The 17991-nt window shown below is 42.7% G+C and overlaps 1 protein-coding gene across 4 annotated transcripts in view; it reads left to right on the plus strand.

Moving 5' to 3' along the window:
- The window catches only part of grik2 (glutamate receptor, ionotropic, kainate 2), a 351880-nt gene that overhangs the window by 223718 nt on the left and 110171 nt on the right, over positions 1-17991 (plus strand). For all 4 annotated transcript variants that reach the window (XM_085472845.1, XM_085472848.1, XM_085472846.1 and 1 more), the window contains one exon: positions 3516-3629. In XM_085472845.1, coding sequence (XP_085328971.1) covers positions 3516-3629 — 114 coding nt within the window. The remainder of the gene's footprint in view (positions 1-3515; positions 3630-17991) is intronic.

Raw genomic sequence — 17991 nt, forward strand, 5'->3', positions numbered from 1 at the left:
ACCCAGGGGATACCATACCCTGCATTTACGGACTTCCTAAGATCCACAAAGAAGCTGTCCCACTCAGACCCATAGTCAGCAGCATAAACTCAGCCACTTACAACATTGCTAAACACCTTGCTACCATCCTTGCACCTCTCGTGGGGAACACCCCACACCACATCAAGAACTCCACCGACTTCACTGACAAGGTCCAGAAACTTACCCTGGATCCAGATGAAACCATGGTGTCCTTTGATGTAGTCTCTCTCTTCACCTGCATACCCACCACGGAGGCCGTGGAGACTGTCAGAAAATGACTACAAGAAGACAGCTCCTTGGAGGACAGGACCAACTTCACACCCGATCAGATCTGCACACTGTTAGACCTCTGCCTCACCACTACATATTTCAAGTACAACGAAGGCTTTTACAGACAAAAACATGGCTGTACCATGGGCTCCCCCGTGTCACCTATTCTAGCCAACCTTTACATGGAGGAAGCAGAAAGGAAGGCTCTTGGCTCTTTCAAAGGAAGAGTACCCAGCCACTGGTACAGATATGTGGACGACACCTGGGTCAACATCAAGACACAAGAAGTGGAATCCTTCACTGTGCACATTAACTCTGTGGATAAAAACATCAAGTTCACCAGGGAAGACACAAAGGACGACTGTCTGCCTTTCCTGGACTGCGCTGTGCACATTGAAGAGAACGGCAAACTCAACATCGAAGTTTACCGGAAGCCCACACACACGGACCAGTACCTCCTCTTTGACTCCCATCACCCTCTGGAACACAAACTTGGAGTAATCAGGACCCTACACCACCGGGCAGAACATGTTCCCTCTAAGCCTGAAGGGAAAAAGAAGGAACACACACATTCTTAAAGTCAGCAAAGAGGCACAGAAAAGAAGACCAGACACCAGCGAGGGAGGATAAGAAGGACAGACGCAACAACATTGTCATCCCCTATGTAGCCGGTGTATCAGAGAAACTCAGGAGAGTTTTCTCCAAGCATGACATCCCGGTGCATTTCAGACCCAGCAACACGCTCAGACAAAAACTGGTTCACCCGAAAGACAAAACTCCAAAACACAAACTTAACAATGTGGTGTATGCTGTACAGTGCAGCGAGGAATGCTCAGACCTCTACATTGGAGAGACCAAACAGCCACTTCACAAGCGCATGGCACAACACAGAAGAGCCACCTCCACAGGACAAGACTCAGCAGTCCATCTGCATCTTAAGGATAAAGGACACTCTTTCGAGGATGCCAATGTTCACATTTTGGACAGAGAGGACAGATGGTTTGAAAGAGGAGTGAAAGAAGCATCTATGTCCACTGTGAGCGACCATCTTTGAACAGAGGCGGGGCTTACGACACCAACTCTCTGCCATCTATAATCCAGTTTTGACATCCTTCCCAGACGCCTTAACGCCCACTCACATCCTGGGCCATCTGACCTCAGATCAAATCACACGATAAGGTGGGGCCAGGTTTCACAATGAGCTCACCCGAAACCCTGGCTGATTGTGACCCACACCCATTGTCACACCCTGGCTCAGGTGATTAGAGGATCATCAGGGGGGAAACTCCCACTGAGTTTAAATCTGGGACTCTCCACCATTTGACCTTAGAACTGAAGAAGCTTCTCGGATGAGAGGTGAAACGTCTTCAAGCAACTTAAAGAAGTCCAGACGCTTTTCTGTCCAAGCTCCTTTGACTACGATGACCTGGATGACTGAGAACCTTCACAGACATCAAGACAATACCTCCTCTGTTCACAGTAGCATCGCTCTGCTAACATGCTAACAGCACATTTGAGTTACTCACCCCTTCCCTTCCTGTGCGGAATCATAACATGAACAAATCACTCAGGAGTCACTCACCCCCTCCCTCCTGGCTCACAGCTTCTTCTTCTTCTTCTTCTTGGTTGACAACCAACATTAACTCAGACTCATAACTCAGACGCCCTCTACAGGAAAGGGCAGAGCAGGCTGTACCTGCTGCGGAGACTCAGGTCGTTTGGAGTGGAGGGCCCACTCCTGAAGACTTTCTATGACTCTGTGGTGGCTTCTGCTATCTTTTATGGCGTGGTCTGCTGGGGCGGCAGCATCTCTGCTGGGGACAGGAAGAGACTGAACAGGGTGATCCGAAGGGCCAGCTCTGTTCTAGGATGCCCTCTGGACCCAGTGGAGGTGGTGAGTGACAGGAGAACGGCGGCTAAGCTGTCATCCCTGATGGACAACATCTCCCACCCCATGCAGCAGACTGTGACAGCACTGAGCAGCTCCTTCAGTGGGAGACTGCGGCACCCACGGTGTGGGACGGAGAGATTTCGCAGGTCTTTCCTCCCCACTGCTGTCAGACTCCATAATAAAGACTTTAACTGATCAAGCACACACATCCATACATATGCAATAATACTAAGTGCAATAATCCTTTCTGTCATCGTTGTATTTTTACTCAGTTGTATATAGTATTTGTATTTGTATTCTATTTTTATCTTATTGTATATTTATTTTATTTTATTCTACTGTATATAGTATTTTATTTTATTCTATTCTGTACAGTTGTGTACTGTATTTATTCTTATTGTATTCTAATTTTTGCGTCATAACTTTTGCACTGTCCACTCCTGCTGTGACAAAACAAATTTCCCACGTGTGGGACTAATAAAGGTTATCTTATCTTATCTTATCTTATCTTATTAAGGAGCATTACCGCCCCCTGGCTCACAGCTCAGTGGACATTTTGATGAGAAAATATATATTTGACACATTTGAGGAAAATACTAATAAAATAAAATAAAAATAAATAAAATAAATGTTCCCTTTAGAAATCTTATTTTTTTGCTCTATAAAAATAGTTGTTTTTCTTTTTCAATCACTCATCTTAGCAGTAGGATATACATGAAAAGAGAAACAAATTAAGTTTGAGTAAAAATATACATTTTTAAACTCTCTGGGCAACTGACTCAGTGACTCAAATGACTCAAAAAACCTGATTCATTTTGGCGAGTGACTCATTCAAACTCAATTCAGTAAAAATAATCGAATTTACCATCACTACCTTCAAGTCATATGTGGGTGAAGGAGATGGCATCATGTATTGTATTGGAACGACTTACTTATATTGTTAGAGGAAAGGGAGTAGATTTAGAAGAAATATGGTTACATTTAACTGAGTTTCTCAGACATTATGAAGGGAATTAATTTAGAAAATGATACTTGGTGCTGAGTTTTTTTGTTTGTTTGTTTTTGTCATTTTTATTTTTCGTTCTCGCATTGGTTTTATTTTATTTTATTTTTAAATCTATATTTGTTTATTTTGGGGACGATGTTGTTTAATATAAATCTTATGTTAACTGTACTATTATTCTTTACTTGTTCTGTAATATAAAACTCATTAAACATTTTTGTTTTTTAAATCTAACACTTCATGCTCTCATGTTTTTCTGTACCAATGGATTTTGCATGTACTCTATCTGCCTTCTAACAGAAGAAGAATTAATTAAATATTTGTTTACAGATTGGTACCTGGGACCCTCCGAGTGGCCTAAACATGACAGACAACCAGAAAGGGAAGACAACTAATGTCTCTGACTCCTTGTCCAATCGATCCCTGGTGGTGTCTACTATACTGGTATGGTTACTTTTCTTTGAGATCTTAAGCTTAGGACTGTATAACATGACGCCTCCTGTGGAGAAATATGTCATTCAGAGTTCTCTGGTCTATTTTTCTGGCTCTTTCAGAACAGTATTGCACAGTCTTCCTCATAGCTTACTACACAATAACAAGTGTGCTTTGAAACACATCGCTAAATCTTACTAAGGCTGCGTCCACACGTACATGGGTATTTTTTGAAATGCAGATTTTTCTATGCGTTTGCATCTTTCGTCCACAGGTAAACGGCGTTTTCGGTCACTGCAAACCGCAATTTTTTAAAAACTCCTGCCAGGGTGGAGATTTTCGAAAACTCCGTTTTTGCGTTTTTGCATTTACATGTGGACGAGGAAAATGGAGAAAACGCAGCGTCAAAGGTGTGCGCCTTTTTTGACGTCACACTGTGCGCCACGTTATTGTTTCAGTGAAATTAATTTCTACAATGGCGGACTTAGACAAAACACTGTTACTGTTAATTTTACTCTCTGCTGTGTTTAAATGCTTACATATACACACACAGTTACTGTCCTCCAAACATAGGACTCAGTTCTGCTTCTATGGTAAATGGTAAATGGCCTGTATTTGTATAGCGCTTTACACATCAGTCACACACACGTTCACACACTGGTGATGGCAGCTACATTGTAGCCACAGCTGCCCTGGGACGCACTGACAGAGGCGAGGCTGCCGGACACTGGCGCCACCGGGCTCTCTGACCCTCTGCTTCTATGCGCCATCTTTGTTTACTCTGCCATTTCTACACGGTTAGGAATATATCGACACCTGTTGCTTTGGCATGTTCCCGGCAGCGTTTTCCTTTGTTTTTGGCGTTTACGTGTGGACGGGATTTTTTAAAAATGAAAAAGGAAAATCTCAGTTTTCAAAAATACCCGTGTACGTGTGGAGCTAGCCTAAAACTTTTGAGTACATTAGTTCATCTTATCAATTAGTATATAGTGTGCTGTCAAGACATAATGTCAATATGACACAATACGTTGTTATGTCTAATATGAACGTCAGTGCAGACACTGAACACGCAAGGCTAAAAAAGCCTCCAATGCCTTCATCCTCCAGGAACTGCTTGGATACTCTGACCACCCAGCACTCAAAATGTGGTCATAAATGTTTTGTACTTGTAAATCAGTTTTGTATTTGTGCATCTGTAGATAAGAAAAAGATTTGTGTGTGTAAAAATATTTACACAAGTTACAAATTCTTTTTGTTAAGGTCTGGTTACACATACAAAGCAAGAAAATCCTTGTGAAACTCTGCACTCAGAGGACATGACATTGACCCATCTGTTCTCTCATTGGATAGATAAATTTGTGATTGACATGACATTGACCAATCAGCTGAAAAGAAGAAAAATTGGCTCAAAATTCGTACTTGTGAGTTGAAACTTGAGTGCAGAGCTTCACACGGATTTTTTTGCTTTGTATCTGTAACCAGACTTTAACAAAAAAAATTGCAACTTATGTAAATATTTTCACGCACACAAATCTTTTTTTCGCACACACAAATTCTTATCTACAGATGCACAAATATACACATTCTGATTTACCAGTGCAAAATATTTATGACAGTTTGAGCCCATAAGTATCTTACTATCTCAACTTAGTATCACAGCAAAGTGTGAAATGTACAAGCATGCAGAAGTTGCAGTAAGTTACAGTGAGCTTCAATAACAGCAGAGGGAGATATTTTATTTCAAGTCATGAAAATAATCACAGGAAAGCATTAAAATGTAAATACATATTAGCTGCCAAGGTAATAGTTTCTGGTGATTAATGACCCTCGCATGTACTTCATATGTCTTTTGATCACCAACGACCTCTCTTGGCTTTGAATACATTATCTCCTCCAGCTGCAGCTGCAGCTTCTCCATGCATTAATGCAGCTTCCGCATGGGTATCCATGTCACGCTATGGAGAGATAAAGCTTGAAATGGGCACAGTGGACTGGCGTGTTAATTGCATCCTTTGCCATGATGCTGGGTTGAGAGATCTGAGCATTCCTCAGTGGATCTGCCTGCTCAGACCATCACTGATTGACTGCCAAACCAGACACGCTGAATGATGTTGCAGGCACCATTACATTCTCCCCAGCTTCCACAGACCCTTTCACGTCTTTCAAGACTGAATGATTGTGAACAAAAATCTACTTTCAGTGTTTTATGTTTAATATTTATAGAACTCACATTAGTGTTTCATTATGGTGCTTAAGTAATTTTAATAGCGATGAAAACAAGAGACTTATTGATACACGAGGATCTGGAAACGAAACATTTCGTGTAATTTTTCAGTTACATTTAATTACATGGCTCCTGTGCTCATGGGCACAGGCGTCATGAAAATGTTGCTATCTATGTAATGGAATACATGAAAATCATTCAGGTGCAGCAAATACAGAGGCCCTTAAGCTCTTCTCTTTCACTTTGAAATAATTGCTCCCAAATCTTTTCATTAATTAATCACACCTTATTTAATATTAACGCCTCCATGTTAGCACACATAAAAGCTACCCCCCCCCCCCCCCCAAAAAAAAAACACTCTTCTTTTGTTTCTTCTTTTTTATTAGCTTGTCTCGAGCTATAAGAGTCATGAGCTGACTGTCAATTATCAACTCACATCTGTCTTTTCTTGGAGGGCAGGGGGCTCAACCTGCTTTGTGCTCATGATGCACCTCTACACTTCTAAAATTATTAACTTGTCAAAAGCTTATTTGTGTTTCAGCAGTGTTTCTGCTCATGTTCACGGCTTGTATACATTTTAGAAATTATGTACATCAGAAATATTATTGGCTGGCTGAAAACAATAAGGACAGATGACGTAATGTTTATTAGCAAAAACAAATGGCTTCATGCGTTTTAAGCCTCTTTGAGATTAAGAAAAAATACTTACCCCTTTCTCTTTTTTGCTATTTTTTCCTATGCGGTTATTAACCCCGGGATTAGAGGAAATGCTGTGGAGCTGCTGATTAATGTCACAGCACCACATCTGTGTTTCATATATTTACATTTAACATCAAAGGTTCATCAGTTTTATCTCTTATAATTCACATATTTTGGAGGTAAAAATGACTCGTTGCCAAAGAAGACCTCTCTTATCAGAGGACGTTTTGCTTTACTGATTAATCTTGAAACATTTTGTTTCAAAGCTTCCTTTATGTTTTTACTGTGGGGCATAAATGCACACGTTGTAAAAGTCCCCCCTCTAAGTGTATGCCTGTGGCTGTGGTTATGAACACAGACAGCACAGAGTCTGCCGTGTGATGGCACCATGGCACTAAAGGGAAATTTTAAGAAGAAATTCACATTAAAGCCATTTATGAGCCTGATATCGAAGAAGCAAGTGTAAAAATAACAATATCAAGTAAATTGCGGGTTGTCATTATTTATCACAGGTCTTCTTTCTTTCCGCACATGCTGTGAAGTGATTGGATTGTAGTTATTAGCAAAGACTCTCCACCGCTGTAATTGCCATATCAGGATTGAGTCATGGGGAGATGTGTGATGGCTGTGAGCAGCAAAGAAAAGGAGGGAGGGCTGACAATAATTGGGTTTGTTACATTTGATTGATGCACACTTTCATCTGGCTTCTCATCATTTTCTCCTGGATTATGTACTATAAAACATGATGTAATTACTCTTGAGATCTTGGCCTATCAACAGTTTATCTACTCAGGAAGTCATTCCAGTTATGCTGTTGTGGAAATGGAGTACCTTTAGGCTAATAGCTAGAGCTGTGGATAATATACCGTGTAATGTCTTGGAGAGAGCAAGGACCAGACTTGCTTTCATTGTCACAGAAACAACCAGTTGTTTTTATGATTCGCTGCAGGGGAACAGTAGAGCAGAGTGTTTTGTGCGTCATGTAAACTAACATTTAAACTCGGTTAAGGTGTTGCAAAATATTTTCTGGAGGTGTGAACAGACAGTTACAGCTACAAATCAAAAAGGCCACCGTGACATCTTAATATGTCAAGTCACCAGTTGATTAAACAGCAAATCATATCTTACTTCATCATTATCATACTGTAAACCTAAATGCTCAGAGTAAATGATAGAGTAGGTAGTCTAAACTTAATTTATCAAATACAGTTTCTACTACCATGAAAAGGTAAGGCCTCTTTTGGGTTTTCTCTCTTGTTGAGTTACTGAAATCTTGATTAACCACCTGTTTTGCAGGTTCAGTAACATCTTATACTGAATTTTAAAGTAACTCTGGAGGTGAGTGGAGGGTTGGTTGTTCCATGGTGGTTCCTCCCCTCCTTGCTCCAGTCTTCATGCCAACTATCCTTGGGCAAAATACTAACCCCAATATGGTCTCCGATGCATCCATTGGAGTGTGAATGTCAGATAGGAGACACTTGAGTATACAGAAAGTGCTTGTATGAATGGCTAAGTGAGGCATATTGTATAAAGTGCTTTGTGTGCTCGGGTACAGTGAAAAAGCACTATATGACAAACAGTTCATTTACCATTTACTTTTTGTGTTCCCCTATAACTGTGCAGTGTAGAGACACATTATACACAACGTGCAGGAAAGATTAGGGTTTTTATAGCAAATTATGGAAGGTAATTCAAATATTACATACATTTTGTTATACTGACTAGTTTAATGATTACAAGAATTCATTTATAGTTCATTTCTTCAGGTTGTGGTTATCACCATGTTTAAACATTAAAGCTATCAATCTGCTCAGCCAAATGGGTGAGCAAATAAGGCTTTTTCCATTGCTTCTTTCTTGGTGTGGCAGTCAAAGGGAGATGAGTAAGCATGATTAACGTACATAGACTATAAAAGATGAAACCATCATTTCACCCACTGGGTTTGGATTCCACATTTTCAAGTTTTCGAGTTTGTAAATTATCAGTGTGACCAAGCTTTGTTATCAAGCTGTAAAAACAAATTGTATGAGTGCAATGCACACATATCTCTACTGTTTAGGACTGATACATTAATAAAACTGCACAAGACAATTCCATTAAAATTCTCCAGTGGATTATAGATGAGGCCTTGTAGACAGGAACTGGGTTCTACACTCTGTGCTACCACCTATTTATCTATTACAGCAGCCACATCCCTAACTTTTAAGTCTGTTACACATTGAACGTGTTGTGAGAAAACAATTTGAAATTCTGAATTTTCTGTAATACTTGTGTAACACAGACGCACAACAAACATGATGTATTTTTGTGGAAAATTTTTCCTCAGAACATGTGAAAAATGAGTGGGGGTCCTGGTAACCTTGATACAGTTGAGGTAACATGATTCGTTGCTGTTGTCATCATCTTGTGAATCACATTTGGTCTCATCACTCACGCAGGACCAATTGGCCTTGGAAAACCATACTGGGGGCAAATTTCATATACAAACCACAGATCACACAAACCCCTCCTCCACATTAAGAGGTTTGTTTAGTTTTTTTGCTTCTTTTTCCCTTTTTTCATGTTGGTAATCATGAGCATGCCACCAGAACCGTTACAGCTTTACCATATAAAAAAAATAATTCCGAAAACGTTAGGACTTAATTATAAGAATAAAAAGAGAATGCACTGTTTTTCAAATCATGGAAAACCCAGATTTATTCACAATATAAGATAGAAAACATCAAATGTTTAAACTGAGACATTTTAGTATTTCATGCAAATATCTGTGTAGGTTCTCATTCATCCAGGTCATGGTAATCTAAAGAGCTTGGAAAGAAAAGCGACTGGAATTCTCTCAATCAATTCACCTCCCATCCAAAAAGCGTCTTCAGTTCTAAAAGCAAATTGTAGAGCCAAGGTGTTTAAAAGGGCATGGGTGATTATCAACAGAGGTGTCGAGTGAAGCCATTGTGGGACTGTCCATCGCCCTATCATGTAACCTATTGAGACCACCTGACAAAAGGTGCGAATGGGCTTTAAAGCAGCTGAGAAGGGGTCTCAAAACGGCATTGTAGATGGCAGACAGCTGGTGTTGAAAGCGACCACATGTTTTAAGAGCTTTCTTAATATTTTTTTCCCTTCTGGCTTAGAGGAAATATTTGCTGCCTGGTGCTGCAGGGTGCTGATTACTCCAACACGGCAGTGAAAGTGGTTAGGTAATGCGTTGCTTAAGGTGTGACATGTGGAAAACAGGGTCTGGTCACTTAATCGATTAGTGACTAGGTTGATTGTGGCTGTGATCTTGTACAGGCCAATAAACCTGGGAGTGAGTTTCTTGGATTCACTATGAAGTTTCAGGTGTCTTGTGGAGAGCCAGACCCAGTCCCCTGGTTGAAACAAATGGCCGGGGAGATGTCAGCAACAATGTTGTTTGGCATATTTAGCATTGGACTGAGAAATAGTGGCCTGAACTGTGACGTCATTCAGGGGTAAGACCGCAAAGGATTCTGGGAACTCGTGGCAAGAGGTACTAGCGCACGCAGACTTTCAATTGAAATCAGTCACACATCGATAAAAAGAAACACAAAAAATGGCAAGAAGCTGTGGTATTATTAACTGCAATAGCCGGTCACATGAGAGCCACGGGAAGCCGACGGGTAAAGAGATCGGTTGTTATCGGATTACGTCGTTGAAGAGAAAGAAAAAGAAATTGTTCGAGCCATGGTTCCGAAGTAACAAAGAGCCACGGATGGCCTGGATTGCAGCCATTCAACGACCAAATATAACGTCTCAGAACACTCCAGCTCACAGGTTAGTCTGCTCCAAGCATTTACACAAAGGTCAGTCTTCTGTTGTAGTTATTACGTAATTTATCATAATTGGTGATATAGGTTACAAGCAAGTCTGGCGCTGAACAGAAATTGTCGCTCCTTTATTTATTGTGCATAAATAGTGAATTGTCCTGACACAATATTGCGTTTCGCTTCTATTATTACCATGGTACACTGACAAAAACACATACTTTTATTCACAGGATAAAACAGTTGTTTTCTATCACTAATTGTCCAGTACGATTACAGCATACAGTATTATTGTCACTGCTACATTTCTGTAACGCGAACCAGAAATTATTTCCACTACTAATTAATTACCGTTTAGCTCAAAGGTTATATTAATAAACGGTTAACGAATATGTATTTATGAAGACGATTTGTGAGACTGGAAATCTTACCTTTGTTCGTACGATGGTCTTTCGTTCTACGCGGTACATTTCAAGGTCCTGCACCCATTCGTCGGTAAACTGTACCTGGGCTTGTTGCAGTGACCGGAAGTTACTAAACTTCATGAGTGTATGCACTCACTCCAAGAACCGTATAATTATAAATATGAGCGTGGTGAAAGTTGGGCAGCACGCTAACCGTCTTTTGTCCACTCTGTGCTCGTAAGGGTCTGACCCTTTCACTCGACTGATTTTTTCCTCGTATCTTTTCTTTGACTTTTCATCAAGTCTGTCTTTGTACAGACTGGTATTGTTCTCCTTCGTTTTGTACATACCTTTTTGGGGGGGGCAAAGAAAAAGCAAGAAGGTATTGGAACCGAAGAATGAACGTTTTGCGGTGCTGCAAATGCTTGCATTTGATGCGGTACTTGGATTGTTTTGCCACGAGTTCCCGGCATGCAATGCACGAAAGTCACATGGTCTGTCAATCTCTATATGTGAGGGGGCAAACTCCTCAAGATGGGTGGTGACCATGGTGGCCATTTGGGAGTCGGCCATCTTGGATACAACATTTGTTTTTCAATAGTTTTTCAATGGTCCCTTAATAAGTGGGAGGCACATTTGTAAACTGTTGTAATTCCTACACCGTTCGCCTGATTTGGATGTAAATACCCTCAAATAAAAGCTGACAGTCTGCAGTTAAAGTATATCTTGTTCGTTTCATTTGGAATCCATTGCTGTGTATGGAGCCAAAAATGTTAGAATTGTGTCGATGTCCCAATATTTATGGACCTGACTGTATGTGTCTATTTTAAATATAATATAAATATATTACAAATTATTGAATTCCTTTTTTTATTTTCACCTTAAACTTTATTCTTGAACAAATACTACTACATGTCTTGACATTCCTGTCTCACTGATATTGATCACTATCTAGACAGTGCTTTCTGCTCTTTCATCAACATTACATCAGTATTCTTGCAGTCTTGCAGTCCAAGAGCCATGGTATGCTCTATTAGATGTATTACATACACAGTAATGTGTCCAGTGACATAACAGACAGTTGCAGTGCAGTTAAAAAAGACACACATTCCTGTTTTTATTTTTGGGGTAGAGCACAGCTATGGGAGAGATGCAGACTGTTACTCTCAAATTCAAAATTATGATGGTGAATGTCAACCACACCAATATGTGAATGCAAAAAGAATGAAGCTTTCAGTTTAAAGTTATGGTTTTGATTGATTTCTTAATGTACAGAATTCAGTTTGTGGTATTTAATGGGTTAGATGCTGATGGTCCAGCACAGTAGGACAACACAACTGAATCCCCTCAATGATAAGAGTTAGGGCATGACCCCCAAAGAAAAAAAATCAATCTTACCGTGGCATTGAGATCTGACCTAATGGAACACATGAACGTTAGCGGTAATGCATGGCACAGGGAAAGGCATAACATGCATAAGCACCACATTACATTAGAAACTGGGTCTGGAGAGTAAAGGGTAGAGCAGCAGAATGAGCCTGTGACGATGCTCGAGGGCAAGCTTGGTGGAGAGAAACCAAAATGAGATGTGAGGACAGACTAGAGGTAAGATAGAGACAATGGGCCTTTGATAGGCCCGGCGCTGATGTTCAGCAGGTGAGAGACAGAGAGTTTGCGAAAAGCCTGTAAGTTGGCAAAAGCAGTCCCAAGAGGAGAGGCTGCCTTAAGGGTTAGGGCCACTGAAGGCTAGAGTGCAGCAGAAAAGCAAGCGAACGATAAGAAACAGAAGAGAGAAGATTAAGGCCACCGATGGCCGACAGAGAACAGAGAGCCTGCAAAGGTGGAAAGTTGCGAAACAGGTGAGAGATAAGCTGCATTAGGTTTGGGGCAGCTGCTGGCCAACAGAGAACAGAGAGTCTGCAAAAGGCTGAAAGTTGCATGACAAGAGAGAAAAGAGCCTGGGTTAAGGCATGGGGCTGCTGATGGCCGATGGAGAGCAGAGAGAGTGTGATAGGGCTTGCAAAGAGGAGAGAGAGCACAGAGCCTGCAAGGGCTTAGCGTTTGTCAAAGGTCAGGAGAGAAAGAAGAGCCTGTGTTAAGGTTGAAGGCTGTTGAAGGCCGGGACAGGACCAGCGCATGCAATAAGGCAGAAAGAACAAAGGGCCTGTTATAAAGCAAAAGGACAAACAAAGAGAGTCTGCATTAAGGTTCAAGGCCACTGTTAGCTAGGAGAGAGCACAAAGACTATAATGAGACTGAGAGCTGGCGGAACAGGAGAAAGGAGGGAGACTTTGATACCACCAGCCAGCTATGTCGTGACATGGAAGAAATTGTAGACTAGAGTGACTTGGAAACAGGAAAGCAGAATCACAGGTTAAGAAAACATGATTTGTTGAAGTACATACATATGGGGTGATGCAGGAATTGAAAAAGATGCAACAAGGAAAGGTCATTGATGACCCACAGTCCATTCGAGGACAAGAAGGAGTAACGTTCTGCATAACTGAAGCATCTTACCTTAAGATATCAAGCCTCCTTAAGTGACGTTGATGCAATTTAGCGCTATATAAATAAATGGGATGAAAAGGCTTGTATAGCTGCAGAGGCAGCACCACTTACCTATTTAGTGATGAGCTTTGACATTTCACCATGGAACAGTAAGACAGACATGGCGATTTACTAATTGATTTCTAATTGCAGATCCGTTTGTGGATGCATCTTTAGTTTGCAACCAGTGAAGAACGGAAAGTGTTACTGCATTGAGTCCAGAAAGGTGGTGTTATGATGGCACCCTGTGACTGTACATCAAGTGAAAGGAAGGAGGCCGAAGACTAGTGACTATCAGAACCACTGTCCAGGATGAGAAAACAAACATCCATCAGTACATCAAGAAGATGGCCAGAACTGATTGCGTGACTTAGTGAATACTTCAGGAAGTTGAAGTCCAAGGAAGAAGATGAACAAGGAGAAGAACTGTCATGGAAGGACAGGCCCATGCACGGTATGTACCACCAGCAAAAAGAGGAAGTAGCTGACATCCAGAAGTCCTACCAGTAGCTAGACAGAGCTGGAGTAAAATGGAATGTCTCTATGGATCTTGTGCTCAGAGCTTGCTCCTATGCTGCCATGATTAGTGCCTCTGTGCTGTCTTCCAGTCCAGCTTTGTCCAGCCACTGGTTGGATTTCTGGATGTCAACAACTTCCTCTATCTGGCGGTGGTACATACCGTGCAGGGGCCTGTCCTTCCATTAATGTTACTCCTCTTCCTCCTCTTTCTTGGGTTTCTGCTGTCAGAGGTATTCACTGAGCACGGGCTTGGTTGGGGCCATCTTCCTGATGTACTCGTGGATGTTCCTTGTCTCATCCTGTACTGTGGTTTTGACACTCACCAGTCCCCGGCCTCCTTTCTACCACCTAACGTACAGACACCGCAATGTCGTTCAGACTGGAGAAGTGTAGGGAATGCAGTCAGAACTGAGGGGATCAAACTACCAGAAGACAACATTTCAAACAGAGAGGACAGTAACAAGTACCTGGGCATCCCACAGGCAAATGGAAACCACAAAGAGGCCACTATGAAAGCTACCAGCATCAAGTATCTGCAGAGGGTTCAGGCCAGTCCTGAGGAGTCAGCTGAACAGTAAGAACAAGATCCAGGCTATCAACACCTACACCCTGCCTGTGATCAGGTACCCTGCTGTGATAATAAGCTGGCCAAAGGAGGAGATAGACGCCACTGACATCAAGACAAGGAAGCTCCTTACCATGCATGTTTAACCCCAAGTGCAGCACACTGGTGGCGTGGGAACAGCAGCGGCCACTCAAGACCAAATTGTGCTGTTTTTGTACTTTTGGGCTTTCTATCGAATTTTCATGATAACCTCTGAGCCACATGGACACCAGAACAATCGGTGTTCATGTTTACCAACGGCAAACACTTCTAAATTACAAGCATCACACAAAAACTGACCCGGAACTACTGGAAGCGCTATGGAAATCGGGCCTTCTGTCCTTCATCGTCTGATGCTGGTGGCCAGTGGACATGTTGCCGAAAGCGCTGCGTGAGGAAGCGGAAGTGCATCAAGCGTGGTGCGGTCCGTAATAGGCTAAGAGCAAATCCAAGCCAACCGGTTCTTCCATCCATCTTCCTCTCAATAAACTGGACTACATCCGACTCCAGCAGACCACGCAGCCAGAATTTAGAGACTGCTGCGTCTTTTTTATCACAGAAACATGGCTCAGCGACAGAGTCCCTGAAAAAACTGAAAACTGAAGAGTGCCTGCCTGAAGGGCTACCAGGGATTTTGAAATTTTGCAAGCCCTGAGACAGCAAGTTACTTTTGCACAATACTCAGCATTTCACACATTTCCATTGCACTGTCTTGTGTCTGTATCCTCCAGGGTCTCGGAGGAGCGTTGTCTCATTTCACTCAGTACTGTACCACTGTACATGGTTGAAATGACAATAAAAGCCACTTGACTTGACTTGACTTGACTTGTATCCTAAGCGGTAGGAAGAAGGCCAAGGACTGGTGAGTATCAGTACCAGAGTCCAGGATGAAACAACAAAACATCCACAAGTACATCAGGAAAATGGCCATGACCGACTCCGTGCTCAGTGAATACCTCAGGCAGTAGAAACCCAAGAAAGAGTTGCAAGGGGAGGAACCATCATGGAAGGACAGGCCCCTGCACGGTATGTACCACCGCCAGATAGAGGAAGTGGCTGACGTCCAGAAATCCTATTGGTGGCTGGACTGAAAGACAGCACAGAGGCACTAATCATGGCAGCACAGAAACAAGCTCTGAGCACAAGATCCATAGAGGCTGGGGTCTATCACACCAGGCAAGACCCCAGGTGCAGGCTGTGTAAAGATGCCCCTGAGACAATCCAGCACATAACAGCAGGGTGCAAGATGCTAGCAGGCAAGGCATACATGGAACGCCATAACCAAGTGGCCGGCATAGTGTACAGGAACATCTGTGCCGAGTATAACCTGGAAGTCCCGAGGTCAAAATGGGAGATGCCCCCAAGGGTGGTGGAGAATGACCGAGCTAAGATCCTGTGGGACTTCCAGATACAGATACAGATACAGATGGACAAACTGGTGGTTGTCACAACCCGACTCATAGGAAGTGACAAACAAATGGGAGACCACACACAGGTTTTTTAAAGGCTGTAAGACATATTTAATGAAAATAAGGTAAAACAACTTAAAGACAATGTAAAGGAGTCAAAGGAGCTTGCAAAGAAAAGCGTCTGGACTTCTTTAAGTTCTTAAAGAAGTCCAGACGCTTTTCTTTGCAAGCTCCTTTTAAAGAAGTCCAGACGCTTTTCTTTGCAAGCTCCTTTGACTACGATGACCTGGATGACTGAGAACCTTCACAGACACAATGTAAAGGACATAACAGCCATAACTGAAACTTCCAAATGAACAAAATGGGTGCCAGACAGCGAGCGACAGCACCAAAGCCAGCCACCCTGGTTCAGTCAAGGTGTCTTTATATACACTGGGACTGGCCTCTCAGGTGTGCTGCATCACTAATTGGGTCAGCTCCACCTACCTGCAAGAAACAGGTAAAAGAAAAAACAAAACACAAGGCCAGCCCACTGGCTGTCACATGGTGGCTAACTGGGTCTGGAGAGTAAAGGGTAGAGCAGCAGAATGAGCCTGTGACGATGCTCGAGGGCAAGCTTGGTGGAGAGAAACCAAAATGAGATGTGAGGACAGACTAGAGGTAAGATAGAGACAATGGGCCTTTGATAGGCCCGGCGCTGATGTTCAGCAGGTGAGAGACAGAGAGTTTGCGAAAAGCCTGTAAGTTGGCAAAAGCAGTCCCAAGAGGAGAGGCTGCCTTAAGGGTTAGGGCCACTGAAGGCTAGAGTGCAGCAGAAAAGCAAGCGAACGATAAGAAACAGAAGAGAGAAGATTAAGGCCACCGATGGCCGACAGAGAACAGAGAGCCTGCAAAGGTGGAAAGTTGCGAAACAGGTGAGAGATAAGCTGCATTAGGTTTGGGGCAGCTGCTGGCCAACAGAGAACAGAGAGTCTGCAAAAGGCTGAAAGTTGCATGACAAGAGAGAAAAGAGCCTGGGTTAAGGCATGGGGCTGCTGATGGCCGATGGAGAGCAGAGAGAGTGTGATAGGGCTTGCAAAGAGGAGAGAGAGCACAGAGCCTGCAAGGGCTTAGCGTTTGTCAAAGGTCAGGAGAGAAAGAAGAGCCTGTGTTAAGGTTGAAGGCTGTTGAAGGCCGGGACAGGACCAGCGCATGCAATAAGGCAGAAAGAACAAAGGGCCTGTTATAAAGCCCAGACGCTTTTCTTTGCAAGCTCCTTTGACTACGATGACCTGGATGACTGAGAACCTTCACAGACACAATGTAAAGGACATAACAGCCATAACTGAAACTTCCAAATGAACAAAATGGGTGCCAGACAGCGAGCGACAGCACCAAAGCCAGCCACCCTGGTTCAGTCAAGGTGTCTTTATATACACTGGGACTGGCCTCTCAGGTGTGCTGCATCACTAATTGGGTCAGCTCCACCTACCTGCAAGAAACAGGTAAAAGAAAAAACAAAACACAAGGCCAGCCCACTGGCTGTCACATGGTGGCTAACCAACTGGACATAGTAGTGGTAGAAAAGCAGAAGAAGATAGCCATAGTGATAGACATAGCGATACTGAGTGACAGCAACATCAGGAAGAAGGAACATGAGAAGCTGAGAAGTACCAAGGCACTCAGAGAAGAGCTGGAGAAGATGTGGAGGGTGAAGGTAACAGTGGTCCTAGTGGTAATCGAAGCACTCAGGGCAGTGACTCCCAAGCTAGGCGAGTGGGTCCAGCAGATCCCAGGAAAAACATCCACGATCTCTGTCCAGAAGAACGCAGTCCTAGGAACAGCTAAGATACTGTGCAGGACCCTCAAGCTCCCAGGCCTCTGGTAGAGGACCCGAGCTTGAAGGATAGACGAGGGGCAAGAGAGGGATATATAAATAAACTTTTATTCAACAATTCAACACGAAAAGTAATTACAAACATAGCTGGACAACAGTGCTAAGCATGAAAGAAAATAACCTACAAAAGAGGAAAAAAATAGAGAACTAATTTAGACTCGCTCCTATCACCCCGAAATGGTTCAGACTGGCCCCAATGGCTACCCCTCGCTGAGCCTGGTTCTGCCGGAGGTTTCTTGGCCTTTTTCCTTCCCACTGTCGCCAAGTGCTTGTACAAAGTAGATTTTATGAATGTTGGGATTTCTCTCTG

The sequence above is a fragment of the Copadichromis virginalis genome, linkage group LG11 (assembly GCF_057382275.1).
Source record: "Copadichromis virginalis isolate Kocher_CV1m ecotype Utaka linkage group LG11, C_Virginalis_male_GT1.1, whole genome shotgun sequence".
NCBI classification, from domain to species: Eukaryota; Metazoa; Chordata; class Actinopteri; order Cichliformes; family Cichlidae; genus Copadichromis; species Copadichromis virginalis.